At 54.0% G+C, this 27915-nt stretch overlaps 1 protein-coding gene across 1 annotated transcript; it reads left to right on the top strand.

Moving 5' to 3' along the window:
• Window positions 1-27915, top strand: KCNJ3 (potassium inwardly rectifying channel subfamily J member 3). The gene is made up of 3 exons (XM_005519574.2): window positions 1-1127; window positions 5255-5471; window positions 26614-27915. Exons 1-3 carry the CDS (start codon window positions 450-452, stop codon window positions 27198-27200), a joined length of 1482 nt encoding a protein of 493 aa, XP_005519631.1. The 5' UTR covers window positions 1-449; the 3' UTR covers window positions 27201-27915.

Genomic DNA, 27915 nt, shown 5'->3' with positions numbered 1-27915 from the left:
GGAGGTGTGAGATGTGCGGAGCTGCGCGGGGCTGAGCGGTGCCCGGTGTGCAGAGCTGTGGGATGCGCGGGGCTGAGCGGTGCGCGGAGCTGAGCGGTGCCCGGTGTGCGGAGCTGCGGGGTGTGCGCGGAGCTGCGCGGTGCTGAGCGGTGCTCGGAGCTCCGCGGTGTGCGCGGAGCTGCGGGATGCGCGGAGCTGCGCGGTGCGCGGGGCTGCGCGGGGCTGAGCTCTGTGCTCGGGGCTAAGCGGTGCGCGGAGCTGCGGGGGCAGTGCCGGCTGCGCGGGGCTCCGCGGGGTGTTCGGGGCTGCGCAGGCTGTTCCCGGCTGCTCGGACTGTGCCGGCTGCGCGGGGTGTTCGTGGCTCCGCGGGGTGTTCGGGGCTCCGCGGGGTGTTCGGGGCTCCGCGGGCTGTCGGGGGCTGCGCGGGGCTGCGCGGAGCTGCGCGGAGCATGTCGGCGCTGCGGCGCAAGCTGGGCGATGAGTACCAGGTGGTGAGCACCTCGGCCAGCGGCGGCGGCCTCCCGCCCCCGCGCAGCGCTCCCCGCGGGAAGCGCCAGCGCTTCGTGGACAAGAACGGCCGCTGCAACGTCCAGCACGGCAACCTGGGCGGCGAGACCAGCCGCTACCTGTCCGACCTCTTCACCACGCTGGTGGACCTCAAGTGGCGCTGGAACCTGTTCATCTTCATCCTCACCTACACCGTGGCCTGGCTCTTCATGGCCTCCATGTGGTGGGTGATCGCCTACATGCGTGGGGACCTCAACAAGGCGCACGACGACAGCTACACCCCGTGCGTGGCCAACGTCTACAACTTCCCCTCCGCCTTCCTCTTCTTCATCGAGACCGAGGCCACCATCGGCTACGGCTACCGCTACATCACCGACAAGTGCCCCGAGGGCATCATCCTCTTCCTCTTCCAGTCCATCCTGGGCTCCATCGTGGACGCCTTCCTGATCGGCTGCATGTTCATCAAGATGTCGCAGCCCAAGAAGAGGGCCGAGACGCTGATGTTCAGCGAGCACGCTGCCATCTCCATGCGCGACGGCAAGCTCACGCTCATGTTCCGCGTGGGCAACCTCCGCAACAGCCACATGGTCTCGGCGCAGATCCGCTGCAAGCTGCTCAAGGTGGGTGCTCCGCCTGGGAGAGCGGGGAAATTCCTTCCCGGAAAGCTGCCCCGGGGCGGTGGGGGAGTCCCCGTCCCGCTTGGGATGTGGGGGTCTTGGCGCTGCTGGGAATGGTTGGGATGGGTGGGCTCCGTGGTCTTGGTGGGCTTTTCCAACCTCAGTAATTCCACAAGGGCCTTGGCAGTGCTGGGAATGCTTGGACTCCATGGTCTTGAGGGGCTTTTCCAACCTCTGTAATTCCATGAGGGCCTTGGCAGTTCTGGGAATGGTTGGAATCCATGGTCTTGGGGGGCTTTGGCAGTTCTGGGAATGGTTGGAATCCATGGTCTTGGGGGGCTTTGGCAGTTCTGGGAATGGTTGGAATCCAGGGTCTCGGAGAGTTTTTCCAACCTGAACAATTCCGTGGTTCTGTGACAGCCGTGGCCCCACTGCCGCTCCCCTGGGGACATCCCACCTGCCCTCTCCGCGTCCCTTGGACATCCCTCGCTCCTCCCGTGGCTGTCCCCGCGTCCCTGGGGCTTGGAGCAGCCCGGTCCATGGAAGGTGACCCTGGCCAGGGCTAGGACTGGATGATCCCAGATTGTTTTTTGGGTCCTGCTGCTGTCCCAGCATCCCTGTCCTGTTTTCCTGGCACAGGGAACGTCTCTGGGAGCCTCGGGCTGCGGGCTCAGCCTTCAGCACCACATTCCCAACCTCCTTGGAGATAATTCCTACATTCAGCGCAGGACTGGGATGGATATTTATAGATTCCTATAAAATGCTCCATTTCCCTGACAAGGAAATCCTTTGTAGCTCCAAGCTTTCCGTGAGCTGGGAAGGAGAAAGCTCCGGGCATAATCCAGAGCTTTTTGGGCAACGCTGAGCCCAGCCAGGCTGAACTTTATTGATGTGAGCTCCAAGGAAAGCGGAGTGCCAGGGTTAGACCTGGAAAATCCCTGCCCTGGAGGGCTGGGAAAAGCCGCTGGTGGTGTGGGGCTCGCCCGGCAGCCGTGGATCCAGAGGGGAGAGGGAACCGGGAATCGGGATGGAGAGAGTGGGAGGAAGGGGTGGGAGGAAGGAGCTGTCTCGGGGGGCATTTGCTGCATGTGGAGCATCCCACAGGGATCTCCCAGGAACTGGGGTGCCCACAGGTTGGTGCTGGGCAGGGAATGGGGTGTCCTGTCCCTGGGATTGGTGTCCTGTCCCTGGGATTGGTGTCCTGTCCCTGGGATTGGTGTCCTGTCCCTGGGATTGGTGTCCTGTCCCTGGGATTGGTGTCCGGCAGGGAATGGGGTGTCCTTCCCTCGGGATGCGGCTGCTGTGGAGGGAACATGGATGTTCTCCTGGGAATTGGGGTGCCCTACCCTTGGGATGGGTGCTGTGCAGGGAATGTAGGTGCTCTTTCCGTGGGAAGGGCATCCTGGTGGGATTTGGGGTGTCCTGGCAGGATTTGGGGTGTCCTGGCAGGATTTGGGGTGTCCTGGCAGGATTGGGGGTGTCCCGGTGGGATTGGGGGTGTCCCGGTGGGATCGGGGTGCCATTCCTTCGGGATGTGGGTGCTGGGCAGGCCGGGGCAGGGTCCCCATTCCCGGGAGAATCCCCCTTGGGAATGTTCCTGGTTTCCTCCCTGCAGCCCCCGGGGACGGATGCTCGCCCCATGGGAGGCTCCTGAGGTTGTCCTGTTCTCCCAAATCCCTGTTTCCCGTGGATTTCAGGATCAGGACTGGCCCAGTGCTGGGATCCCCTAAACCTTGAGGGAAAGAATTCCTCAAAACCTCCCAGAATAACCTTTTAATAGCTGTAAAATTATTTTAATATAGAAATAATATTTCTATTAATATTAGAATTAATTAATTAAAATAATATATAATATCATTATATACTAAAAATAAATTAATTTCTAGTAATATTAGAAATATAATTTATAAATATTAGTTATATGGATAAATATGGAAAATTGCATTATAACGAAATTCCATCTATTTATATCATATGCAATCATAAATATTTATACTTAGCAATTTATAATTTATACATTTTATTTTAAAATGTTTAATAGTATGCAGATATATATTTGCATAAAATATAAATATAAATATAAATATAGATATAAATATAGATATAAATATATTTAAATAATTTAATTTCTTTCAAGCTATAAAAGATCAAAAATGAGTCGTTTCCAGTCCAGCAGTTGAAAATTGTTGGGGCTTTTGGTGTTTTTTCTTTTGGCTCTGGAAGTTCCAGAGGAGGAATTTTAAAAGTTGGAGCTTCAGAACAGCGTGGCTCCAGAAGGATTCCCTGGATTTGAAATATGGGAAAGGAAAGGTTTGTGCTTGGATGAAAAGCAGGGCCGGGTCTCCAGGGAGGAAAAAAGGGAAGGGGGTGAAAAAAAGTGGGAAAAAAAGATAATTAGAAGGAAAAATGGGGGAAGAGCAAAATAAAAAGTAAAATGAAAAAAGTGGAGGAAAGGAAAATGAAAGGGAAAATAAGAGGAAAAAATAAAATGAAGAAAGGAAAATAAAAGGAAAGGGAAAATGAAAGGGGAAAAGGGGAAAAAAGTTAAACAGGATAAAAAAGAGAAAAAAAGGAATAGAAGAAAAAGAGGAAGAAGATGAGAAAAAAGGGAAAATGAAAGAAGGAAAAAAGAGAAAAGTGAGGAAGGGAAAAGAAAAGGGACCCACGGAGGGGAGAATGAGAGGAGAACTAAAAGAAAATGGGAAAAAGGGGAAACAAAAGGAAGAAATAAAAAGGAAATAAAAGGGAAAAAAGAGGGGGAAAGCAAAAACAAAAAGAGGGAAAAGGGGGGAAAAAGGGGAAAAGGAGGGGAAGGAAAGCAATAAATGGGAAAATAAAGAGGAAAAAAGAGGAAGCCAGGGATTGCAGTGGGGAGAGCCATCCGTGTCCCCAGGACACTGCCAAGGCTGGCTGATACTCCCAGATTTCCGGAGCCCAGGGATGTGGAGCAGGAATTGGGGAATTCTAGACTGGGTCTCGTCTGTTCCAGGAGAGGGGCAGCCCCAGGGCAGCTCAGATTTCCTTTGGGAAGGGATTTTGTTATGGAAAAGGTTCTTTTCCGGCAGAACTGGAATCCCCAATCCATGGCGAAATATTCCTTCTTTTTCCTGCTGAGCTCAGGCCAGGAGCAAAACCAAGCCCAGAGCCTTAAAGTGGGAAATCTGTGCACAGGCTCTTCTGCTGTAATGGGAATTTTGGGATGGGTTTTTGGGATTGGGAAGAGCTTGGATGTCGCTCAGAATTCCTGAGTTACCCCCTCATCACGTGGAGACAAGGGGTCACTCAGGGTTAATTCCTTTACAAAACGTTCCCTCCGGAATTGCCTGGGGTTGGATTCTTCCCGGGAATTGGGGAGGTGTAAAATTAAATTGGGTTTCTCTGGAATTCCATCTAAATTCCCTGGGAGCAGCTCGGGGTGTGTGACATCCCAGCTGGATCCGGGAACACCTGAATCCCCCGTGCAGCTGTCACACGGCAGCGCTGGGAGGGATGTGCTGCATTCCCTGGGAATTCCACGGATCCCGGGGGAGGGAGGGAGGGCACTGATGGTGCTGTGGGAATTCCACCTGGAGTTAGATTGGATATTAGGAAAGATTTTTCCATGGGAAGGACAAGGGAGGTCAGGCACTGGCACAGCTACCCAGGGCTGGGGTGGAGTCACATTCCCAAGAGGGATTTCCAGGCCTGGGATGGAGTCACATTCCCAAGAGGGATTTCCAGGCCTGGGATGGAGTCACATTCCCAAGAGGGATTTCCAGGCCTGGGATGGAGTCACATTCCCAGAGGGATTTCCAAGCCTGGGATGTGGCACTTGGGCAGTGCTGGGAATGGTTGGGAATTGATCTTGGAGGGCTTTTCCAACCCAAACTTTCTGGGATTCCCTGATTTCCTTGCCTCTCCCTGAAGCTCACCCTGTTTCCCTGGACTGGCTGTGTCCCCAGGCACCGCACTGTCCTTAATTCCCAATCCCGCCTGGTGAATTCCCAGAATCGTGGAATGTTTGGGCGGGAAGCGGCTCAATCCCATCCCGTGGGCAGGAACTCCGCTACCCCAGCTTGCTCCAAGCTCACCTTGGGCGCTTCCAGGGATGAGGAGCTCCAATCTCTCTTCCCCCTCCTCGTCCCTCGCAGTCCCGCCAGACTCCGGAGGGAGAATTCCTGCCCCTGGATCAGCTGGAGCTGGACGTGGGATTCAGCACGGGCGCTGACCAGCTGTTCCTGGTGTCGCCGCTGACCATCTGCCACGTCATCGACTCCAAGAGCCCCTTCTACGACCTGTCCCAGCGCAGCATGCACACCGAGCAGTTCGAGATCGTCGTCATCCTCGAGGGAATCGTGGAGACCACGGGTGAGTGGGTATTCCTGGGAAAACTCCGCGCTCCACGTGCCTTCCGGCTCCTTTGGAGGCGTTCTCCGGTTTTGGCACTGGGCTCTGTCCCAAGGGGTGGATTTTGGTGTTCCTGGGATGTGGGGTTGGGAATGTGGAGCTCCTGGCTGGGATGGATGTGGCGTTCCTGCGTGTCCCAGGGAACGAGCGGGATATCCCGGATCCGGCTCTGGGCCCCAGCGTTCCCATCCCGCTTCCCCAGGGCAGGAGAGCACAGAGAGGAAGGTGGATCCTCCATGGGCTTCCCTGAAAGCTCCCTGATGTTTCCCTAAAATCCCTCCCAAAAATCTCCTTGATATTCCTCTAAAAGCTCCCTGATATTCCCATCAAACCCCCAGATAATTCCCTAAAAACCCCCCATCTTCACCTACTGACAATTCCCTAAAATCTCCTTGATATTCCTCTAAAAACCCCTTCTTATTTCCCTAAAGACTCCCTAATGTTTCCCTAAAAAATTCCTGATATTTCCCTAAAACCTCCCTGATATTTCCCTAAAAATTCCCTGATACTTCCTTAAAAACCTCCTGGTATTTCCCAAAAATCTCCCTGATATTTCCCTACAAACTCCCTCATATTTTCCTAAAGACTTCCTGATACTTCCCTTAAAATTTCGTGACATTTCCATAAAAATTCTCTGGAAAAGCTCATGGAAAATTTGCAGGCCTGACCTGCAGACCAGATCTTGCAGGTTTCTTGTTTTTATTCCTCAAAAAATTAATTCCAAACAAAATGAGGGAAGAAAAGCTCTTTTGTAAATAACCCTTGGAATTTTGAGCCCTGGCTTTGTTTTGGGAATTATTATTGACATGGAAATTATACAGGGAATGGGCAAAAAAGGAAAAAACAACAACAAAAAAAGAATTTCTGTGTCTTTAAAGCTTAATTGGGATAAGGTTCCAAATGTTGTGACCTATTTTTGGGAGCTGAGCTGAAAATTGGGCAAAATAGAGCAAAATGTGCTGGATCCGGATAAAACGGGAGGGAATGAAAAGGTTGGGAAGGTGGAAAAATCTTCCAGTGGGAGCAAAGGGAAGAGGAGGAGAGGGCAGGGCAAGAATGGGAATGGTGGGATGCATTTCCTATGGATCACATCCCTGGATGCCTCTGGGAAGGGAAAAATGGGATTAATCCAGGGGTTTTGGAGAGGTTGACTGCAGAATTGGGAATGTGACTCTGGAATTGGGATGAAGGCCTGGAACGATCAGCTTTGACCAGACCCATAAAAAATCTTAAATTTTTCAAATCCTGGTTTTTTTTTCCTCTTTGTGGAATAATTTGGAGGGAATTCAGCTGGACTGCCTTGTCCAACCCCTGCTCTGGCCAGGAAAGGATGATCCATGATCATGGCCTGGCCTTGGTCACTTCCAGGGATGGGATAATAATGGAAGGCTGACGGGATCAGCATTCAGGGAAGCGTTTCTCCCCCTCTTTCACATTTACAATAATCAGGGATTTAGGAATCCAAATATCCATGGCTTGAGCTGTCTTTGCTGTGGATTTGGAGCCTCCAGGTTGGCTCCAGCGGGTGCTTGTAAGGAATTGTTTCCCTTCCTTTAATCATTGAAGGATCCTGTTTTCCTTCCCATTTCCTGGGTTATTCCCATTCCGTTCCTCCCCTTTCTCCCTGTGCTGCAAATCCCTCCCAGATTACAGCCGGGATCCGAAGTGCTGGGTGTTTCTCCTTCTCATATTTATGATAAACAGGGATTTAGGAATCGGAATATCCGTGGTTTGAGGCACCTCTGTCTTTTCCCGTGGATTTGGAGCCTCCTGGTTGGCTCCAGCGGCTGCTGGGGGGGAGTTTTTTCCTTGAACTTCCTTCCCTGCTTTGATCCTTGCCCGTGATCAGCTCCAGCAGCGAGGGCTTTGAGGGAATATCCCACAGAAATTTGGCTGTGCCCGGCTGCAGAGGCACTGGAGGGTTTTTGGGAGATTCCCGATGAGTTGAGTGGGATCTTCTTGCCGACCAGTCTGATGGAAATTCCCCTTTCCGCTGCCTTTCCTCGGGAAACGGGATCCAAACGGTTTTTCTGGGATGCCTCCTGCCCAGCTGGAGCTCGTGTGCTGCCCCTCAGTGCAATCCGAATTTCGGGAAATATCCACATTCCTTCCTGCTTTCCTTACCCTCCTCAATCACAGGCTTTGGGCTGTTGGGGAGGAAAAGACGTGGGAAGTGGATCCCACGAATTCCTGCAGGAAGGAGGGAAGCTGGGAGCTTCTGATCCTTCCTGGAATTCCCTGAGGGCTTCTGATCCTTCCTGGAATTCCCTGGGGAGAGCAGCAGGGCTGAGCTGAGCTCTCCTGCCCTTCCCAGATTCCAGCCAGGCCTTTCCTTTAGGGAAGTGTCTCCTCTGAGGGATTTTTTAGGAATCACGGGAGGGGTCCCGGCCAAGGGTGATGGAGGTGATTCCTTGGAATTGGCCAAGGGAATTATTTTTTATTTTATTTTTAGTTTTAACTAAAAGAGGGAAGATTTAGATGGATGCTGGGAAGGAATTTCTGGCTGGGAGGGTGGGGAATGGGCTGGAATTCCCAGAGGAGCTGTGGCTGCCCCTGCATCCCGGGAAGTGCCCAAGGCCAGGAGCACTGGGATAGTGGGAGGTGTCAGGGGTGGGATGGGATTTAAGGTCCCTCCCAATCCAAACCACTCCAGGATTCCATGACCTCAAATTCCTGCATGGGGAGGGCTCTGCGTTCCTCCCAATCCCAGGAGCTGGAGGAGCCCCACTCTGGCACTGGGATTGTTCCCATTTTTTGGAGCCTTTCCCAGTGGAGATGCTCCAATGGCTTTTCAGCACCCGGGGGTGGTGACGATTCCTGAGGGTCAGTGCTGATCATTCCCGGTTATTTTGGGTGTCTCTTCCACCCCTCCATTATTAGGATAACCTGGAATTGGGGAGAACATTCCAAGGGTTTGTTTTCCAAATCTTTTGTCCTCATTTCCCATTGTTGGGATGGAGAATTGGAAGCTTCCCAGTGCCGTTCCTGGGGAGAATTTGACTTTCATCCTGGATTTTCCTGCTGGGATTTGCCTCTGGATGTGTTTGGGATTGCGTAATCCTTTATCATTTTGTGTTATCCTGCAGTTGATTGATAAGATGCTAAAATTCCTGAAAAATGAGCCATTAATGGGAATCTGAGGGAGACAAAACCCTGCAGGAATGGTTTGTGCATCCGTTTTCCAAACTCATTAAATTTATTTTGGAAACCTCTTCCCGTGATTTGCTGATGAAAGAACTCCAGAGCCTGCCAGGCTTTTTAATTAAAGAAGTAGGGATGGCATCAAAGGCCTTTTCCTCTGGTTTTGCTTTTAAAAACATGAAAAAACCTGGAATTCTGGAAGCACAGGAAGGCTTCTCTCAGATCCCTGGGATCTGAGCTCGGAATGCAGCAACCTGAGGGGATCAAGGGCTGAAATTACCAGGATTCCGATAATTCCATTGAAAATGGGGATTTCTTGGATGTCTGTTCTCAGGGTCAGTGAGAAACCTCAATAGAAATTCAGCAGCTTTGAGGGTGGAACATGAAAGATGGGAATTCTGGAATAGTTTGTGTTGGAAGGGACCTTTAGAGGTCAAATTATTTATTGTGTTTTTATCTTTACATCCAAATTTTGGGAGTTTTTTGTGTGTTGGATGGGAGGGCAACAGGCAAAAAGGATTCACATATCAAAAATGGCTTTCAAATTGCTTTTATTTTCTTTTATTTTCTTTTCTTTTATTTTGTTTTATTTTGTTTTATTTTATTTTACTTTATTTTGGTTTATTTTATTTAGTTTGTTTTATTTTGTTTTATTTTATTTATTTTATTTTACTTTGTTTTGTTTTATTTTATTTATTTTATTTTACTTTATTTTATTTTAGTTTAGTTTAGTTTCTTTTATTTTGTTTTATTTTATTTTATTTTGTTTTATTTTATTTATTTTACTTTATTTTATTTTGGTATTTTATTTTATTTTATTTTATTTTATTTTATTTTATTTTATATATTTTTAAGTACAGCCTGATCATGATAAAATATTCCTTTAAAGCTCTCAGGGCCGACCATTCCGCAGATCTTTTCCCAGCGCTGCCGTTATAGGAAATCCATCAGTGGAAAATCCAATATTTTTTGGTGACGTGGACAAACACGTTTGGTCCTGGCAGAACCAGGATTTCCTGGGATTGGGGCCCTCAGCTCCAGCTTCCCTCTGCCCCCCTGGAGCTGCTGGGCTGGAGAAGTGGAAAAAGGGATTTGGAAAGCTGAGGAAAAGGTGGAATGTGCTGGGAAGACGCAGGGAAGTGTCTGGTGGGAGAGAAGATCTTGGGAACAACAAATCCCTGGAAGTGTCCCCGGCCAGGCTGGATCCCTGGGACAGTGGCAGGGCTGGAATGGGATGGGATTGAAGGTCTCTCCCAACCTGGAGCAGTCTGGGATCCATCCCTTATGTAACTTTATCTCGGATACCGCTCCCTCCTCCTGCCTGAGGCAGCAATTCCCCCAGATCCCGCATTTCTCCGCATCAGGCTTTCCCTGCTCCCTCCTTTTCTCCCTGAGGTCTCTTTGGAGGCCCAGGAGAGAAAACAGGGAATGCTTTTTCCCTGGAGCCGGGCAGGAGCTTCCCTTTCCCCACAGATAATCCCAGCCAGCGCTGATGGAGCTGAAATCGCGGCTCTGCCAAAATTCCCTGCTCACGCTTAATCAAACAGAATTCCTTCTGCTTGAGCAGCCTCCTTGTGCTGATCCGGTGCTTCCGCAGCCTCTGGATCAGCAGGCTCCCTGAGGAGTCCCATTTTTCCATGGATTTCTGTTGGAGGCTGAGCAGGAGCGAGCTTTGCCGCGTGCGCTCGGCCGGACGGCTCGGGAGCGCCTAAACTTGATCTCTGCTATGGATCCGCACCTGCTGCCAGGAACAGGAGGGATGGAAGAGGGAAAAAGGGAATATCCAGCTCTCCATGGGAGCTGTGTCCTGCTGCAGCCGGAGCGGGGTTTGGGAATGGTGGGAAAGGGGAAGGCAAAGGGCTGGAATTTTTCCTGGAGTGCTGGGATGTGGGGATGCTGCTGGCTAAATATAGACCCAGACGGCTCCTCCTGGAGAAATTCGTGGAGAGATAAAACCCTGCAGTGCTGGAGTGCTGCTGATTCCCAGAATCCTGGAATGGTTTGGGATGGAAGGACTTTAAATCCCATCTTGTTCCACGGGCAGGGACAGCTCCCACGATCCCAGGTTATCCAGCCCGGCCTTGGACACTGCCAGGATCCAGGGGCAGCCACATCTTCTCTGGGAATCTGTGCCAGGGCCTGCCCACCCTCCCAGCCAGGAATTCCTTCCCAATATCCCAACTAAATCAACCCCAATCCTTCAGTTTAAAGCCATTCCCTCCTGTCCTTGTCACACAGTGGCTCCTTGAATCCTTTATTTTATTGAAATCCGAGCCATTTTTTCTCTTTACCAACTTCTTCCCACTCCTTATTTCCCTCCTGGATCGGCTGGCAGTGCAGCTTTCCCTGGATATTTGCCCTCAGTGAATTATGGATGCTGCTGTTGGAGGATTTTGTCAGCAGCCTCCTCAGTATTATTTATTTATTGTTTCAATAATCGGCAGCAGGGCCCTGCCTCAGGCAGATGTGCAGCTCCCAACCCACCAGGAACGCCCAGCTAGCTTTTCCATGGATACCTGTTCCTTGGCCTGGATACTTTTGTGCTCGTTATTCTTTATTTACAGCTCTGCACAACGTGGGGGTGTTCAATATTCCGGCTGCTTCCTCATGGACTCTCTCTCCTGAGGGATCGGGGCTTGGGAAAGGCCTTGATTGCACCGGGGCAGGTTTAGGTTGGATATTTGGGAAAATTTCTTCACGGGCAGGGCTGTCCAGGCCTGGCACAGAGTCCCCATGCCTGGAGGGATTTAAAGCCCTGTGGATGTGGCACTGGGGATGTGGGGCAGTGATGGGAATGCTTGGACTCGATGCTCTGAGAGGCTTTTCCAGCCTAAACCATTCTGGAATTCCATGATTCCAGCTGAGCCGGCCTTCCCAGTGCGGCTGTTGCAATCCCCGAGCAGCCGCACTCGACGTCTCCTGGAAAGGCACAAACCCCCGAACTCTGGGATTCCTCTGCCTTTTCAGGGCTCTGAACCCCTGGAATTCTCTGGGAAGTGTGTGGGGAGCAGGATGTGCTGAGGGGAGAGGGGCTGTCTGTGGATACTGGAATTCCTCCAGGGATGGGGATTGCTCCACCTGAGAGCCTTTTCCTGAAGGAATTGTCCCCACATCCCCCCTGAGCTGCCCTGGCCCAGCCTGAGGCCGTTCCCTCTCCTCCTGTCCCTGTTCCCTGCCAGCAGAGCCCGACCCCCCCGGCTGTCCCCTCCTGCCAGGGAATTCCAGAGAGGGAAAAGATCCCTCGGGATCCTCCTTTGCTCCAGCCTCAGCCCCTTCCCAGCTCCCTCAGGAATTCTCCAGCCCCTTCCCAGCTCCCTCAGGAATTCTCCAGCCCCTTCCCAGCTCCCTCAGGAATTCTCCAGCCCCTTCCCAGCTCCCTCAGCAATTCTCCAGACCCTTCCCAGCTCCCTCAGCAATTCTCCAGCCCCTTCCCAGCTCCCTCAGAAATTCTCCAGCCCCTTCCCAGCTCCCTCAGGAATTCTCCAGCCCCTTCCCAGCTCCCTCAGGAATTCTCCAGCCCCTTCCCAGCTCCCTCAGGAATTCTCCAGCTCCTTCCCAACCCCATTTCCCTCCCTGGACACTCTCCAGCCCCTCTATTCCATCCGATCCCTTCCCTTCCCAGACTCCCACACCTCCTGGGGGTTTATCCTGTGGGAAGAACCTGAGCCAGGCCCTGTTGTTTTGCCGGATTTGTCCCAGCTGGGCGCTCCCGGTTTCCATGGAGCGGTTGGAGTTTAGGCCTTGCTTTGTGCCTCGTTCCCGGGTGGTTTTAGGCCGAGGTTTAGGGCAGAGCTGGGTTTTAGCTGGCTGTGAGTTACACAAGCGCTGAGGTCACGGCGGGGCCGCCGCAGCCGGATGATGATAAAAGCGCGTGGCAGCACCACGGGGAGAGGCCTGGCGTGGGTAAAACGCTGGGACGTTCCGGAGAGTCATCCCAAATGTCAGGAGGAGTTGGGAATTTCCCCAGGGGAAAGCTGTGCTGGGGCTGGAAACAGCCTGGAGGGCTGGGGGCTGCTCCTGCCGCCCCTCCCTGCGGTTCTGTGGGATTTGGGGCTGCATCCCTGTGGGAATGGTGCTCCTGGGATGCGGCGCTCCCCACTCCTGGAGGACCCCAGGACCCTTCCTGGGGATGGAGATAAAATCTGCTCCTTTTCATTGACCCCTGAGCTGCCCTGGGAGGCCTCCAGGGAAGGGATCATCCTGCTAGGTTGGGAATGAATCCGGGAGCCCACCAGTGCCCGTGACAGGATTCCAAAGGTTTGGGAGCTGTGTGTGCCGCTCCAGCTCTGGGGAGGCTGGGAACAGCTCCCTCCTCTAATTGCAGTATTTATTACAGGTTCCTTGTCCTTGTTTTCCAGCTTTAGTGGCTCTTGGAGCTCCTGGGCTCATGGTGCAGGAGATGAACAAATTCCAGAGCACTCAGTGCCTGGGATAAACCCCCAGGATTCCACAGCAAATCCAGGCAGGGATGGGAACGGGGATGGGGCTGCCCGGAGCAGGGCGCTGTGTCAGGGTGTCCCGGTGCCTCTGAAGTCTGGGACCAGCGGGAAAGGGGAATTCTACCCCAGCCCTGGGGCCAGCACAGACGGACATGGAGCTGCTAGAGAGTCCTGGGGCTGCTCCAGGGCTGGAGCCCCTCTGGAGCCAGGCTGGGAGAGCTGGGAATGTTCCCCTGGAGAAGGGAAGGATCCAGGGAGAGCTGGGAATGTTCCCCTGGAGAAGGGAAGGATCCAGGGAGAGCTGGGAATGTTCCCCTGGAGAAGGGAAGGATCCAGGGAGAGCTCAGAGCCCCTTGCAGGGCCTGAAGGGGCTCCAGGAGAGCTGGAGAGGGACTGGGGACAAGGGATGGAGGGACAGGACCCAGGGAATGGCTCCCAGTGCCAGAGGGCAGCGATGGATGGGAGATTGGGAATTGGGAATTCCTGGCTGGCACAGGTTATTCCATGGCTGCCCCTGGATCCCCGGAGTGTCCAAGGTAGGGCTGGAGCAGCCTGGGGCAGTGGGAGCTGTCCCTGCCATGGAATGGGTGGAATGGGATATAAGGTCACTTCCCACCCAAACCATTCCATGTTCTGGGATTCGTGGCAGGGATGGCTTTGGGATGCTGAGAGGTCCCACAGCTGCTCTGGGGTGAGTCAGGCACCCCAATCCCTCAGGAATCACCTCCTGCTCCATGGGGACAGCCCCAGGGAAAGCGTGGAGGTGCCGAGAGGAGCGGAGCAGCGATTTTCCTGCCGAGATTTCCTCTCCTCGTTAAGGTATCGATCTGTGGCCGCAGCCAGATCCGCCGGGACACGGCTCTGGGATCAATAACCCGGCACTGATTGGGATTAAGGACCTGGCACGGCTCGTGTCCCACAGGGAGAGCTCTCTCCATCTTTCTGCTCTCCCTGCTCCCGGCTGTGTCCCGGCTTTGGCTTCTCCAGGGATTTCGCGTGGGCTGGAGGTGGGTGTGGGGCTGCTTGTGGCTTCTGGGATATTTTTGGGATCGGTGTAACCGAGAAATGGAACATGTTTAAATTTAAAGTGTGTTGTCAGTGCAGGAAAGATCATGGAATCGCAGAATCATGGAATGGTTTGGGTGGGAAGGGGCCTTAAAGCCCCTCCAGTGCCACCCCTGCCGTGGCAGGGACACCTCCCACATCCCAGGCTGCTCCAAATCCCAATCCCATCCTGGCCTTGGACACATCCAGGGATCCAGGGGCAGCCCCAGCTGGAATTCCATCCCAGCCCCTCCCCACCCTCCCAGCCAGGAATTCCTTCCCTGTATCCCATCTGACTCTGGGCTGGGTGACAAGGTGGGGATCGGGTGCAGGCTGGGCTCGGTGACCTTGGAAAGCTTTTCCAGCCTCGGGATGCTGGGATTCTGGATGTGGGGGGGTTCCTGGATACTGTGCTTGGTTGAGCCATGCCTGAGTCCCAGATAAAAACACATCCCAGAGCTCCCCAAACTCTGATCCCTGTCAATGTCCATCCCTCTCCCTTTTTATTCCATAGAGTTACTCTTCCCATCTTTTTTCCCGTGGTGCTGAGCACATTCCCAGTGTTCCTCTGGAGCATTTCCTGCTCCTCATTGTGCTGCAGACACTTTGAATTCCCGGGGCACGGAGCTGGGGATGGAATTTCCCCCACTGGAATATTGCTGGCTCCTGGGATTTATATTTAATATTCCCCACGATTTCCCTGCTTGGCAGCCAGACCTGGGCAGGGCTGGAAAGCTCGGAAAAATTCCTGGAGTGCTTTGCGCCAAGGACCTCAGCCAGGAAAAAAAAAAGGGGATTTTCCCTTTTTTTCTTTTTTTTTTCCACCTGGAAGAGGTTAAGAATTTAAAAACCGCGTGGAAAACATGCCTGGAGTTGTGGCTTGATCCACGATGCCTGTGCAAGCATCCCAGATTTCTGCTGTAGATGGGATATTGGGAAGGAATTCCTGGCTATGAGGATGCTGAAGCCCTGGAATAGAATTCCCAGAGGAGCTGTGGGTGCCCTGGATCTCTGGAAGTGTCCGAGGCCGGGTTGGAGCGCTGGGATAGCTGGAGGTGTCCCTGCCCATGGCAGGGCTGGATTGGGATGGAATTGAAGATCCCTTCCCACCCAGCCCATCCCGGGATCCCACCTTGGTGTCTGTATTCCCACGGGAATGTCTCCAGGGTGTTTAGGGAATGCCAGGCTCTGGCTGCCGAGGCTGAGCTCACCTGGTAATGAATTCATCAGCAGAACTGCCTGGAATTAGCGCTCTGCTCCGGGAGAGGCTCCTAATTGGGAGTTAATGGCTCATTAGCGCTGAGCGGATCAGCCTGAGAGCCCCGGCACCACAAACAAAGAATTAATGATTTTCTGGGAGTGGGATCCAGCATTCCAGCGGCTGCTGCTGGCCCTGGCAGCACCGAGGTGCCGCTGGGCCGGGTGCGCTGCGGAGCAGCGGGATCTGGGGGGCCCTGGGGTGCTCTGCCAAGGGAATTCCCTCGGGAATGCTCTTTGGGGTGTGGAAGGGCCGGGATGATGGGTGGGTGCCTGTGGCTTCCTGCTTTGGGGCTCCTCCCTGTTCATCCCAAACTGGGAACCTGGGAATGAGAGGGGCGTGGGAAAAAGATGGGGAAAGGCAGCGGCAGTGGCTCCTACCCAGAAAGCTTTAGGAATTTCCAGGATTTCAGGATGGGTTGGCTGGGAAGGGATCTCAGAGCCCATCCCAGTCCACCCCTGACCATTCCCATTATCCCAGGGTGCTCCAAGTCCCCTCCAGCCTGGCCTTGGACACTTCCAGAGATGAGCAGGAGACACTTCCAGGAGAGCTGGAGAGGGACCTGGGACAAGAAGTGACAGGACCAGGGAATGGCTCCCACTGCCAGAGGGCAGGGATAGGTGGGATATTGGGAATTGGGAATTCCTGGCTGGCACAGGTTATTCCATGGATGTCCCTGGATCCCTGGAAGTGCCAAGGCCGGGCTGGAGCAGCCTGGGATGGTGGGATGGGATTTCAGGTCCCCACCCACACCAGGCTGGGATCCTGGGAAGGTGTGGCAGCGCCTCTGCAGCCCACCAGGATTTTTCCTGGAAGCAAAGCAGTGCCCTGACATTTGGGATGGGAAAAGGCAAAGAACCAGAATTCCCAATGTCATAAACACCGAGCCGCTTCTGAAACCTTCAGGGGGAAAAAAAAGCATCGCTTTCCCTAAAATGGCAAAAATGCTGCAGCCGGGGAGGCTTTTGAGGCGGCCTGGGGAGAGCTAAATCAGCAGCACGGGCACGGCAGGCAGGGCTGGCGTGTAAAATTAGAAACCCCTGGCAGGCATGTGGGATTGGTGCAGCTCAGGCTGGATGTGGCCATTGATCCTCCTGGGAATAACGAGCCCGCTGGATTCCAGCACATCCCCAGGGATGGGGCCCTAATTAACCTTCCCTGGCTGCGGGATCGGGATCGGGATCGCCTCCCTCCCTTCGCACGCTGCAGGAAATGATTTCCCTGTGCCTCCCTCGGATCGGAGCCACGGGCAGGGAGCAGCATCCAGCAGCCGGGAGCCTCTGCTGCAGGAAATGTGGGGCCCGTGGGGTTTGGGAATGGTCATCCCAGGAGTTCTGGGATGTTTGCTCTCCCCCTGGAGAGGTTTGAGGGTGCTGCGGGTGGAGGAGCAGCTCGGAGGTGTTGAGCACCTGGGGGCATCGGGAGAGTGTCAGCAAGGGGGGAAATCCAGCATGAAATTGCTGAGGGTGTGGAGATGCTCTTTGGGAATTTTTTTCTAGGTTTTCCATGTTGGGGAGGTCCCAGTGGGATCTCTGCTCGCTGCATGGGAAGGGGAAACTGCCCCATCCCTGGGAGTGTTCCAGGCCAGGCTGGAGCAGCCTGGGGTAGTGGGAGACAGGGGGTGGAATGGGATGAGATTCCATGTCCTTCCCAACCCAAACCACTCCGGGAGTCTGCCATTCCACGGTATTTGTATGGATTTGTGTATCTGTGGCCCAGCAAGGCGTGTGTGGATTCCCAAAGAGCCTTTTCCAGCCGCAAATCCAGCCTGACAGCCGTTCCCACAGAGCTGCCAGCCCTGATCCTCTCTTTCCTGGGAATCTGTTCTCCCGATGCCAGGCAGGGAATGTTTGTCAGCTCCTCCCGCCGGCTGCGTGCCACAGTCTATGTTTAGTTCAAGGGCTGCGGTGTTAGAGCTGTGCACGGATCTGAAATCCACGGCAGGAGCTGTTCCGGATGCTGGGAATGGGAAGCGGGATGTTCCCAGTGCCAGAGGGATGCAGGTGAGGGGCTGGAAAAGCTGCTCCAGCACAGCCTCAGCAGCTGCCTGGGGCACAGAGGAGCAGAAGGATCCCTCAGAACAGGAGGGTTGGGATTGCCAGGGGCTGCTGATCCCCTTCTGCAGGCTCTGGGGTCACCCCCTGGATCCAGCCCTGGGACGATCCCGGGATCACGGCAGTCTGTGTTCTCCAGGAATTTGAAATATGGGATCCCACGAGGGGACACTGAATGAGGTTTGCAGAGAAGTGTGGAATAGCAGAGCTGGGAGGAACAGACAGGATCGTGGATCCAGCCCCTGGCCCTGCACGGACACCCCAAAACCCCACCCTGGGCATCCCTGGATCCAAACACTCCTGGAGCTCTGGCAGCCTCGGGAATGTTCCCATTCCCTGGGGAGCCTGGGCAGTGCCAGCACCCTCGGGGGGAAGAACCTTGCCTGATCTCCATCCCAACCCCTCTGGCACATCTCCAGCTGTTTTCCCTCTCCCAGGATCCATTTGGAGGGGTTTCTCCTGGAATTCCTTGGCCAGGCAGAAGCAGCAGGTGAGGAGCAGGAATCGCAGAGCAGCTTTGTTGGAAGCAGCTCTGGGGATGAATAGATGGACTCCAAACGTTCGGTGTTTTAAAGACACTCGACAAATGGATCCCTAAATCCCGAGAGGTTATTCCCAAACCCTGCTTCCTGCTGTAAAATCATGGAATCCTAGCCCAGTTTGGCTGGAAAGGGACCCTGAAGCTCATCCAGCTCCACCTTCCCCTATCCCAGGCTGCTCCGAGCCCCTTCCAGCCTTGGCCACTTCCAGGGAAGGGAATTCCAGAGCTCCTCTGGCCAATCCGAGGCGGATGATCCCTGCTGTGGGTGCAGGATATTCTCAGCTCAGAAAGTGGCTGCTGACTTCTATTCCCATCAGTCTCCCATTTTCCATCGGTGCCTGCAGGCAGGGATGCAGGCAGGAGCAGTTCTGCCTCTGGCAGCGCTCAGGGAGCATTCCCAGATCCCGGATCCCAGGAATGCTCTGCCTGTGTGGCCCTGCTGGATTTCCCCTCCAGGAAATTGTCCCTTTCCATGTGAGGAGAGCTGGGTTTTCCATGCGGGAAGGCGGCTCTGGGTGGCTCGGGGTGTTTGTGGGGCTGCAGAGGGAAGCTCTATTTCGGTGCTGAGCCCATATGGCCGGGTGGGTGTTTGGAGAGGGGAGGGGAGGGCTCACAATGGAAATGTTCCCGTTTGGAGAGCAGAAAATATTGTAAATAGCTTTGGGCTTTCTCCTCTTTCCTCCCTGCTCCCCAGACTCCCCTCAGGTGTTGCTCTGACCTCCACCGCTCTCCTGGGATTGAACAGAGCGTTCCTTTCCCCCCTGGCTCTTCCCCAGCATTCCCAACATCCAGCTACAAGTGAATCCCCTCATTTCCAGCTGCACTTTGGAGCCCTAACTCCACGAAAAGCAGAACCAGCTCTTTTTCCTTTTAGGAAAATCCCTCTGAGACCATTCCCAACCATTCCCAGACTGCCCAGGCCACCTCTGCCCCATGTCCCCACATCCACAGGGCTTTGGAATTCCTCAGGGATGGGAACTGCCAGGGCTGCTCAGCCCTTTCCCCGAAGGAGTTTTTTCCCTGGCACAGATTCCCAGAGAAGCTGTGGCTGCCCCTGGATCCCTGGAAATGACCCAGGCCAGGCTGGACAGGGCTTGGAGCAGCCTGGGATGGTGGGATGGGATTTAATTTCTCTTTCAACCTGAGGCAGCCTGGGGTTCTCTGTTCAGCATAAGGAATGCTTCCATGGGGCTGTGCTGTCAGGAAAAATCTGGGAATACTTGAGGCCAGTGGGAGCTCTGGAGAGCACCCACAGCATTTTCCAGGGCATGGGTGGGCAATTCCAGCTTTTATCCAAACCCCATTTCATCCATGTCCCCAGCTGCCTGGGAATATCCCCACCCAAGGAGAGGGGATCCATCACCTCTCCCATTCCCGTCCCTCATCCCTTTCCCCCCTGCCCTTCCCGGTGCTTCCCAGCAGGAGCTGCCTGGAGCAGGGAATGCAATCCTGCCCTTCTGCTGCTGCTGCTGAGTCAATCCCAGGCGGGTGGGAGGGAATGATGCAAACCTGGGAACGTGGCAGATGGCTCTGGGAAAGGAACCTGCTCCAAGGAGGGAGCTGGAGGGGCTGGGATCGGCCCTGACGCATTCCAGCCGTGGGGAAGAGGAACGGAGCAGAGCCCGGCGTTGGGATTAAGGGAAAAAAAAAAAATCGGGAGAGGATAAAAATAGCAGAGCCAGGATTAATTACTGCGTGGAATGTGTGCTGTTGCATGGAATGTCTGATCCAGATAACTGCTCCTGCCTCAGCTTTTCCAAGAGGATGGAAAACCCTGCTCCAGGCCTGGAAGGGCAGCCCTGCATGCTCCAAACTTTCATTTTCCCCTCTTTTTTTTGATACAGCAAAAGGAGGTTCCTCACCTGCCAGAGCATCCCTGGATGTGGGAGCAGGAGCAGGATGTGCTTTCCTGCTCTGCTTCCATGGGATTTTGGAAACCTGCGGTGATTTGGGCTAAGGATGGTCCTGGCAAACAGCAGGATGAGCTGCTGAGGGTGCCAGGGAAGCTGGGGGTGTGAGGGATTAAAAAGTGTCCCTGGAAGAGGCCTGGCTGATAAGGAAAATGCCTTTGGTGTCATGGCTCTGTTTAAATGTCAGGAATGCTCCGGGAGAACAGCGGGAATAGCGCGGAGGTATTTCTGGAATGGAGATAAAGCACGTGTCTGGATTGAGGAGCAGGGCAGGAGCCTGGGATTGCTCCTCGGGGTGAGGAGAAATAAAGGGATTTTTTGGGATAAAACCGTGTCTGACTGACGGGATCTGGAGCCAGGGGAGCGTAGGATGGTTGGGGTTGGAAGGGATCTTGGAGATCATTTTGCACAGAGTTCACGTGTCAAATCTCTGTGGGTTGGAATTCCCTGGGATTAAAATTCCCAGAGCAGCTGTGGCTGCCCCTGGATCCCTGGAAGTGTCCAAAGCTGGATGGGGCTTGGAGGACCCTGGGATAGTGGGAGCTGTCCCTGCCCATGGGTTGGAATTAGAGGGCCTTTAATCATCTTCCAACCCAAACAATCCTGGGATTCTGTGGTGTTTCCATGGATTCATAAAGGGCTTTTTATGGCTGGTACCCTTAGGACACATTTGGTGTCTTCCATGTCAGGAAATGCTGTATTTTTATTCTCTTTAACCAAAATGGGTTTTTATGGAAAAAATTGCCTCAGCATCCTCCCAGGGAACAATTCCCAATCTCCCATCCATCGCTGCCCTCTGGCACTGGGAGCCATTCCCTGGGTCCTGTCCCTCCATCCCTTGTCCCCAGTCCCTCTCCAGCTCTCCTGGAGCCCCTTCAGGCCCTGCAAGGGGCTCTGAGCTCTCCCTGGATCCTTCCCTTCTCCAGGGGAACATTCCCAGCTCTCCCTGGATCCTTCCCTTCTCCAGGGGAACATTCCCAGCTCTCCCTGGATCCTTCCCTTCTCCAGGGGAACATTCCCAGCTCTCCCTGGATCCTTCCCTTCTCCAGGGGAACATTCCCAGCTCTCCCTGGATCCTTCCCTTCTCCAGGGGAACATTCCCAGCTCTCCCTGGATCCTTCCCTTCTCCAGGGGAACATTCCCAGCTCTCCCCAGCCATGGATTGGACATTCTGGAGCATTCCAGCCATCATGGCTTCAATCAGGGCCAGCCTGGAGCTGAACTTCATGGAAAACATGGAAGTGCAGGGGGAGAGGAGGAGCCTGAGAGCCGGAACCCCCCTGGATCAGGGGCTGACCCCCGGCTGTGTCCCCGTTTTCCCGGGCTGGTTGCAGCTCTCAGCCGTCTGTCACCGTTCCAGCTGTGAACATCAGGATATCCCAGTTTTCCTGAGAAAAGTGGGATGAGCCAGCTGCTATCCCTGTGTTTGGAGTGACGCTGGCCCTGGATCCCTGGGAGCAGCCCAGGCCAGGTTGGACACAGTGGGAGGTGTCCCTGCCATGATCCTTGATTTCCCCTGTGACCCAAACCATTCCATCAATCCCTCTGGAAGAGGAGAGGCTGCTGTGGGAATCCTTTTCCCTGCAGCAGCAGATCCTGGCTCAGGAGCAGAGGGTGAGCGTTGTGGGGTTTTGTGTCCAGTCCTAATCGGGCTTTGCTCTTCCCTTCTTGGGCCTTAAACCACAATTCCCACTTAGCTCCGTTAGCAGAAATCCATCAGATTTTGCCGTGTGATTCATTTTTAGCTGGTGTTTTGGAGCTTTTACAGATAAACTGCAGGTTTGAGGTGGATCAATGCCCCAGAAATGCACAGGGAAGAGCCCCTGCCTCAGCCCCAGGGTTTTAACCTGCAGGGCAGGAGCTCTTCCGAAGGAAAAAGTTAAAAACCTGGCAAAAAGAAGGATATTTGTGCATTTTGGCCAGGAATTCTTGCTGGAGATTCCTCTTCCTCCCAATCCTAGGACACAGAGATGCCCTTTTTGTGGCTGCTGGGAGCAGGTGTTGCTGAGTCTCTGTAATTCCCAATAAATTCCCTCTTTCCCCATGGGTGAGGATGAGCTTTTCCCCGTTGGGAGGACACCCGGTGTCCCTGTGTCCAGCAAACTGCGCTCCAACGGCTCTGAAGGTGAAATTCCCAACATTCCTTTGGAGAGGGAAAAGAGCCACGGAACCTCTGGGTGCCAAAATCGCTTCTGAGGCCTCTCCCAGAGCAGGGAGGGGGTTTGTAAAAATCTGATTAACGATCCGTGATTCCTCAGGCAGCGGCCAACCTCGGGAATAATGAAATGGGATAAATAACAGGGCTGGGATTCTTTTCAAGGCAATTTATGATGAGCTCTAGGAAACAGCCAGCTCCATCTGGGTCCTTTGGAAATTTGGAAGTAATTGGAGGATTATTAGAGGCTGGAATTAGTCAAAGCATTTATTTACGGCTTTTTTTTTTTGGCCTCCATCTGCCCCCTCATTAATCCGGGGATGCAGCTCCGAGCTGGGCTGACAGCGAGTCACAGGATCATGGAATGCCTTGGATTGGAAAGGAAATTAAGCATCATCCTTAATTGGATGGTTGGGACACCTTCCACTATCCCAGGCTGCTCCAAGCCCCATCCAAGTGGCTTTGGACACTTTTAGGGATGGGGCAGCCACAGCTCCTCTGGATTCCCTGTAGGCACAACAAACATTCCCTGGTTTGGAAGCGATGGAGAGGGGTTTTGTTGGATATTTTGGGATATTTCTCCCGGAATCTGTGTGTTGTTGTACCTGTTCAGGTGGGCTTTGTGTGCGGGCAGAGCTCTGCTGGCTCGGCGAGGGAGGCTGAGCTGGGAGCAGGGAACAAAACGCTCCAAAGCATTTTCCTTTGACAAACGGCTCCTTAATTCCATAATAAATAATTCCACTGCAGGCAGCCTGTTTGCTTCCAAGCCAGAGCTAGGAATTTATCCTGGAAATGAATATAAACCGTGTGGAGAACTTGGGAAGGCGGGAGCAGGCCCCTGGTGGGGGTGTTGGGTGTGTCGGGTCCTGCTCAGGGGGAACCCTGAGGGGAAAAAAGCTCAGAAAATGAGAAGCCACCCATGCCGACAGCAGGAACTGAAAACTGGGAGCCAGGAGGGATATCCATGAGCAAAATGAATGGAATATAGTCCTGGGGTGGTTGGCAGGAGGGCTGGCAGAGGTGGGGAGCAGGCAACTGATCCCGCTCTTTCTGTGGGATAACACGGAAATACTCAGGGATTTGGGGTTTGGTGCTTTCCAGGAGGGGTGGTGGGGACACAGGTCCTGGTGTGAGATGGAGCTCCTCTGCTCTGGAGCCCGGCTGGGAGAGCTGGGAATGTTCCCCCGGAGAAGGGAAGGATCCAGGGAGAGCTGGGAATGTTCCCCTGGAGAAGGGAAGGATCCAGGCAGAGCTGGGAATGTTCCCCTGGAGAAGGGAAGGATCCAGGGAGAGCTGGGAATGTTCCCCTGGAGAAGGGAAGGATCCAGGGAGAGCTGGGAATGTTCCCCTGGAGAAGGGAAGGATCCAGGGAGAGCTGGGAATGTTCCCCTGGAGAAGGGAAGGATCCAGGGAGAGCTCAGAGCCCCTTGCAGGGCCTGAAGGGGCTCCAGGAGAGCTGGAGAGGGACTGGGGACAAGGGATGGAGGGACAGGACCCAGGGAATGGCTCCCAGTGCCAGAGGGCAGCGATGGATGGGATATTGGGAATTCCTGGCTGGCACAGGTTATTCCATGGCTGCCCCTGGATCCCCAGAGTGTCCCAGGCCAGGCTGGATGGGATTTGGAGCAGCCTGGGACAGTGGGAGCTGTCCCTGCCATGGCAGGGCTGGGGTGGGATTTAAGATCCATTCCCGTCCCAACCATTCTGGAATCCTGGTGTTGCTGGAATACAAGTGTGGAACAGCAGAACAACACCAGGAGCTCAGAGCCAGGGCTGAGGCATTGCTGAGAGAAAGGAACACAAAGGAAAAGCTGGAAAACACAGCAGAGCTGGAAGAAAAGCTGGGAATTGATTTCTTGTCCTGGCCATGGCAGCACCTCTCAGCGCTGTCCATTGGCTGACACGTGTTCCCAAGAATGTTGGGAATATTGGCTGCTGCTCTTCATCCTGAGAGACTCTTCTTGTGCCCTTGGGTTTGTTGGGCAGGGAGAGAAATGGATTTGAAGGACAAACGATATTCCTGCAAGTATTTTTCCCTCCAGTGAGCTGGTGTGGGAACGAGACAGAATCTGCAGCTGATTTTCTCGAGATTCTGCTGATACGTTTTCCCATGGTAATAGTGGGTACGAAATTCCTGCTTGGAAAAGCCTGTGGGAGAGGCAGGACCATGGGGCAGGAGGTGGAAATGGCCCTTGGGACATTGCCATGGGATTTGCTGGGATAGGAATGTGGATATGGATGCAGATTGGGACAGGGATTTGAATGGGAGTTTGGATGGGAATGGGAATGCAGATGGATCTGGGTCTGGAGATGTGGATGCAGAAGGGGATGTGGATGCAGATGTGGATGCAGATGTGGATGGGGATGCAGATTGGATGTGGTTGGGGATGTGGATGAGTATACAGATGTGGATGGGGATACAGATATGGATAGGGATGCAGATGCAGATGTGGATGAGTATACAGATGTGGTACAGATGCAGATGTGGATGAGGATTCAGATGTGGAATCCCACATTCAGTCCCTGAGGAGGTGCCAGTCAGAGTCGGGGCTGAGGCCCAGGAGGGGAAGCTCCAGGAGCTGCTGCTGAAGCCGCTCCTGAGCAGCTGCAGAGTGAGGGGCACAGCTGGAAGAGGAGCCCTGGAGCAGCTGCAGAGTGAGGGCACAGCTGGAAGAGGAGCTCCTGAGCAGCTGCAGAGTGAGGGCACAGCTGGAAGAGGAGCTCCTGAGCAGCTGCAGAGCCAGGGGCACAGCTGGAAGAGGAGCTCCTGAGCAGCTGCAGAGTGAGGGCACAGCTGGAAGAGGAGCTCCTGAGCAGCTGCAGAGTGAGGGGCACAGCTGGAAGAGGAGCCCTGGAGCAGCTGCAGAGTCAGGGGCACAGCTGGAAGAGGAGCTCCTGAGCAGCTGCAGAGTGAGGGGCACAGCTGGAAGAGGAGCTCCTGAGCAGCTGCAGAGCCAGGGGCACAGCTGGAAGAGGAGCTCCTGAGCAGCTGCAGAGCCAGGGGCACAGCTGGAAGAGGAGCTCCTGAGCAGCTGCAGAGCCAGGGGCACAGCTGGAAGAGGAGCTCTCCCAAACTGCCCTTTCCCTCAGAATTGCAGCTTTTCCCTAAACCCTTCCAGAATGGGATTGCTTCCACTGCACTCCATGAACAGGAGCACGTGGCTCTGGGTGGAAATTCCCTGGGAACTACAGAACACGTCCTGGGTGAGGCTGTGGGATGGCTCCTGCTGTGCTCCTGCAGATGTGAGGCCTCCCTGGCAGCGGGAGCAGCATCCAGCACTAAAATCCCTGGATTCACGTTTTCCTCCCGAGAGATAAAGTGGAAAACGGAGTTCTGTCTGGTGACCAGCAGCAAAACCAACACCAATTCCATCAGCAGTAGCATGAGGTGGGATAAACTGGAATTTTCCTGGCTGTGTGTCACATTCCATCCCACTCCCTCTCGCTGCAGCCCCGCTGTTGTTTTTCCTGTGCCTTCCCAAGTTCCTTCCCTTTGCTCCCGGCTCCTGGTGAGCCAGGCAGGGGATGTGTTTGCAGAGGTGGATGGAGCTTCCTGAAATCCAAATGTCACATTTCCACTCGGAGGAGCAAGTGGCAGAGTAATTCTATTTACAGATTTCTGCAGAGAGTGGTTATAAATAATGGTAATAATAATAACGAGGATAAAAAAGAGCAGGATTTCTTCTGGAAACTTCCAGAGCATCATCTCCCTCTGATTCCCAGGGGTCACCAGGGTGGCTAGGTCTGGTGCTTGAGGGGACTTTACTCCACGGTGGGAGGAAGAGGAAGGGCAGTGTTGTGCCTTAGTCATGGATTTTATTCCCTGTTAATCTTTTGGAGCTGGATCCTGGCCCGGCAGCGATGGATGTGGGAGCAGATTGGTGGGGAGGCCTTTGAGGAGGAATAAATGAATTTGTAGGACTGGCTGCTGGGTTGGGATGTGCTGGTGAGGGGCTGGTTTCGTGTGTGTTCATGGATATGAGGGACACATGGAATAACTCAGGAATGCTTTAGGAGCTGACAAGTCCCGTTCACCCCTGCAGCTCCTGCTTCGGTCCCAGGGCTCTCAGGCAGCCCCGGTGTCCCTTTGGCAGCAGCACCTTCACAAAGGGCCTGCAAATGTAGGTGGGAATTCCTCAGTTCCACCTCTTCCATGGATGCTGGCTCCTTTCCCCTCGGGAATGACGATTTTACAGCTGTAGAATCCTAAAACCACGGAATCCTTACGGTTGGAAAAGACCTTTGAGGCAACCAAGTCCAACCATGGGGCAGCGCCACTGCCCCACGTCCCCAGGTGCCACATCCACAGGGCTTTGAAATCCCTGCAGGGCTGGGGACTCCACCACAGCCCTGGACAACCCTTTCCATGAAGGAATTTTCCCTCATAGCAAACTAAACCTCCCCTGGTGCATCATTTCCTCCACACAAGGGCAGGCCAGTGCTTTTTATTTTTAATATATATTTAAACCCATGGAATTAATTCCATGGAATTGCTCCAGGATTTCTGTGCATCCCAGATTTCCTGGAACTGGTGGAAGCTTTTCCTCCCTTTTCCTTGCAGGGATGACGTGCCAAGCCAGGACATCCTACACGGAGGACGAGGTGCTCTGGGGCCATCGCTTCTTTCCGGTGATCTCCTTGGAGGAAGGCTTCTTCAAAGTGGATTATTCCCAGTTCCATGCCACCTTCGAGGTGCCCACCCCGCCCTACAGCGTGAAGGAGCAGGAGGAGATGCTCCTCATGTCCTCGCCCCTGATCCCGCCCGCCGTCAGCAACAGCAAGGAGAGGAACAACTCAGTGGAGTGCCTGGATGGGCTCGACGAGGTGGGCACAAAGCTGCCCTCAAAACTGCAGAAAATCACCGGGAGGGACGACTTCCCGAAAAAACTGCTCAGGATGAGCTCCACCACCTCGGAGAAGGCCTACAGCATGGGCGATCTGCCCATGAAACTCCAGCGCATCAGCTCGGTGCCCGGCAACTCCGAGGAGAAACTGGGCTCTAAGACCACGAAGATGATGTCGGATCCCATGAGCCAGTCGGTGGCCGAGCTGCCCCCCAAGCTGCAGAAGCTGTCGGGGGGCGGGGGGAGGATGGAGGGGAACCTCCCGCCCAAACTGCGCAAAATGAATTCCGACCGCTTCACATAACGCCCCGGGCCCGGGGGATCCCACGCGGCCGGGACCGCGGGGCCAGCGGGGGCTGCCGGGGGCTCGGGGCCGCCGAGGAGCCGGGAGGGACTCGAGGGAGCCGGGAGGGACTCGAGGGAGCCGGGATGGACTCGGTGCTCCGGGAGACTGGAGCATCCCGCGGGATTCTGAGCCAGGGCCGCGTCCTCGGCGTGTACGATCCCAGCGCATGCAATAATAGTGTGCAAACCTCTGCATCTAGTCCGTGGCATGACTCCTCCTGTATTTATACTCTGTATCCCGAAAAACACGCAGAGGGGCCTTCCTTCCCCTGTATTCCCCAGAGAATAGGGCCGACACGGAGTGGGGAACTCGCAGGGTAAGTTGAACTTGAGTTGAAAGCGTTTGGGGTTTTTGTTTTTCCTGCTGTGGGTCGTGATTTGCTCACCCGAGTTGTTTGCTGCATGTGGTTTGTTTTTTTTCCCCTCCAAGGAGGTGTTTTGGTTCACCCCTCACACCGAAGCTGCTCGCCTTAAATCCACTGCTGGGTTCTAGTTTGCTTTCAGGGATTTCTTTTTTTTTGGGGGGAGGCTTTTGTTCCCTGTGTCGAAGCCACCGGGAAAAACACTGGGGGTAAAAAAAAAAAAAAAACATCTGTATTTCATTAGGCTTTGTTTAGAGAAGAAACTTATGTTCTTAAGCCTGGGCAAAGTGATAAATAAATGACTCAAGTTCA

Source organism: Pseudopodoces humilis, chromosome 8 (assembly GCF_049639895.1).
Source record: "Pseudopodoces humilis isolate 2021_Gansu_Grassland_sample_001 chromosome 8, ASM4963989v1, whole genome shotgun sequence".
Classification (NCBI taxonomy): Eukaryota; Metazoa; Chordata; class Aves; order Passeriformes; family Paridae; genus Pseudopodoces; species Pseudopodoces humilis.
This window is presented reverse-complemented; position numbering and strand designations above follow the sequence as displayed.

What these genes read in the sequence shown, in the direction of transcription:
- KCNJ3 (XM_005519574.2), top strand. Translation starts at nt 450, where the DNA reads ATGTCGGCGCTGCGGCGCAAGCTGGGCGATGAGTACCAGGTGGTGAGC. An exon ending in TCCGCTGCAAGCTGCTCAAG is followed by an intron (nt 1,128 to 5,254) that starts GTGGGTGCTCCG and finishes CGTCCCTCGCAG; the next exon opens with TCCCGCCAGACTCCGGAGGG. An exon ending in GGGAATCGTGGAGACCACGG is followed by an intron (nt 5,472 to 26,613) that starts GTGAGTGGGTAT and finishes TTTTCCTTGCAG; the next exon opens with GGATGACGTGCCAAGCCAGG.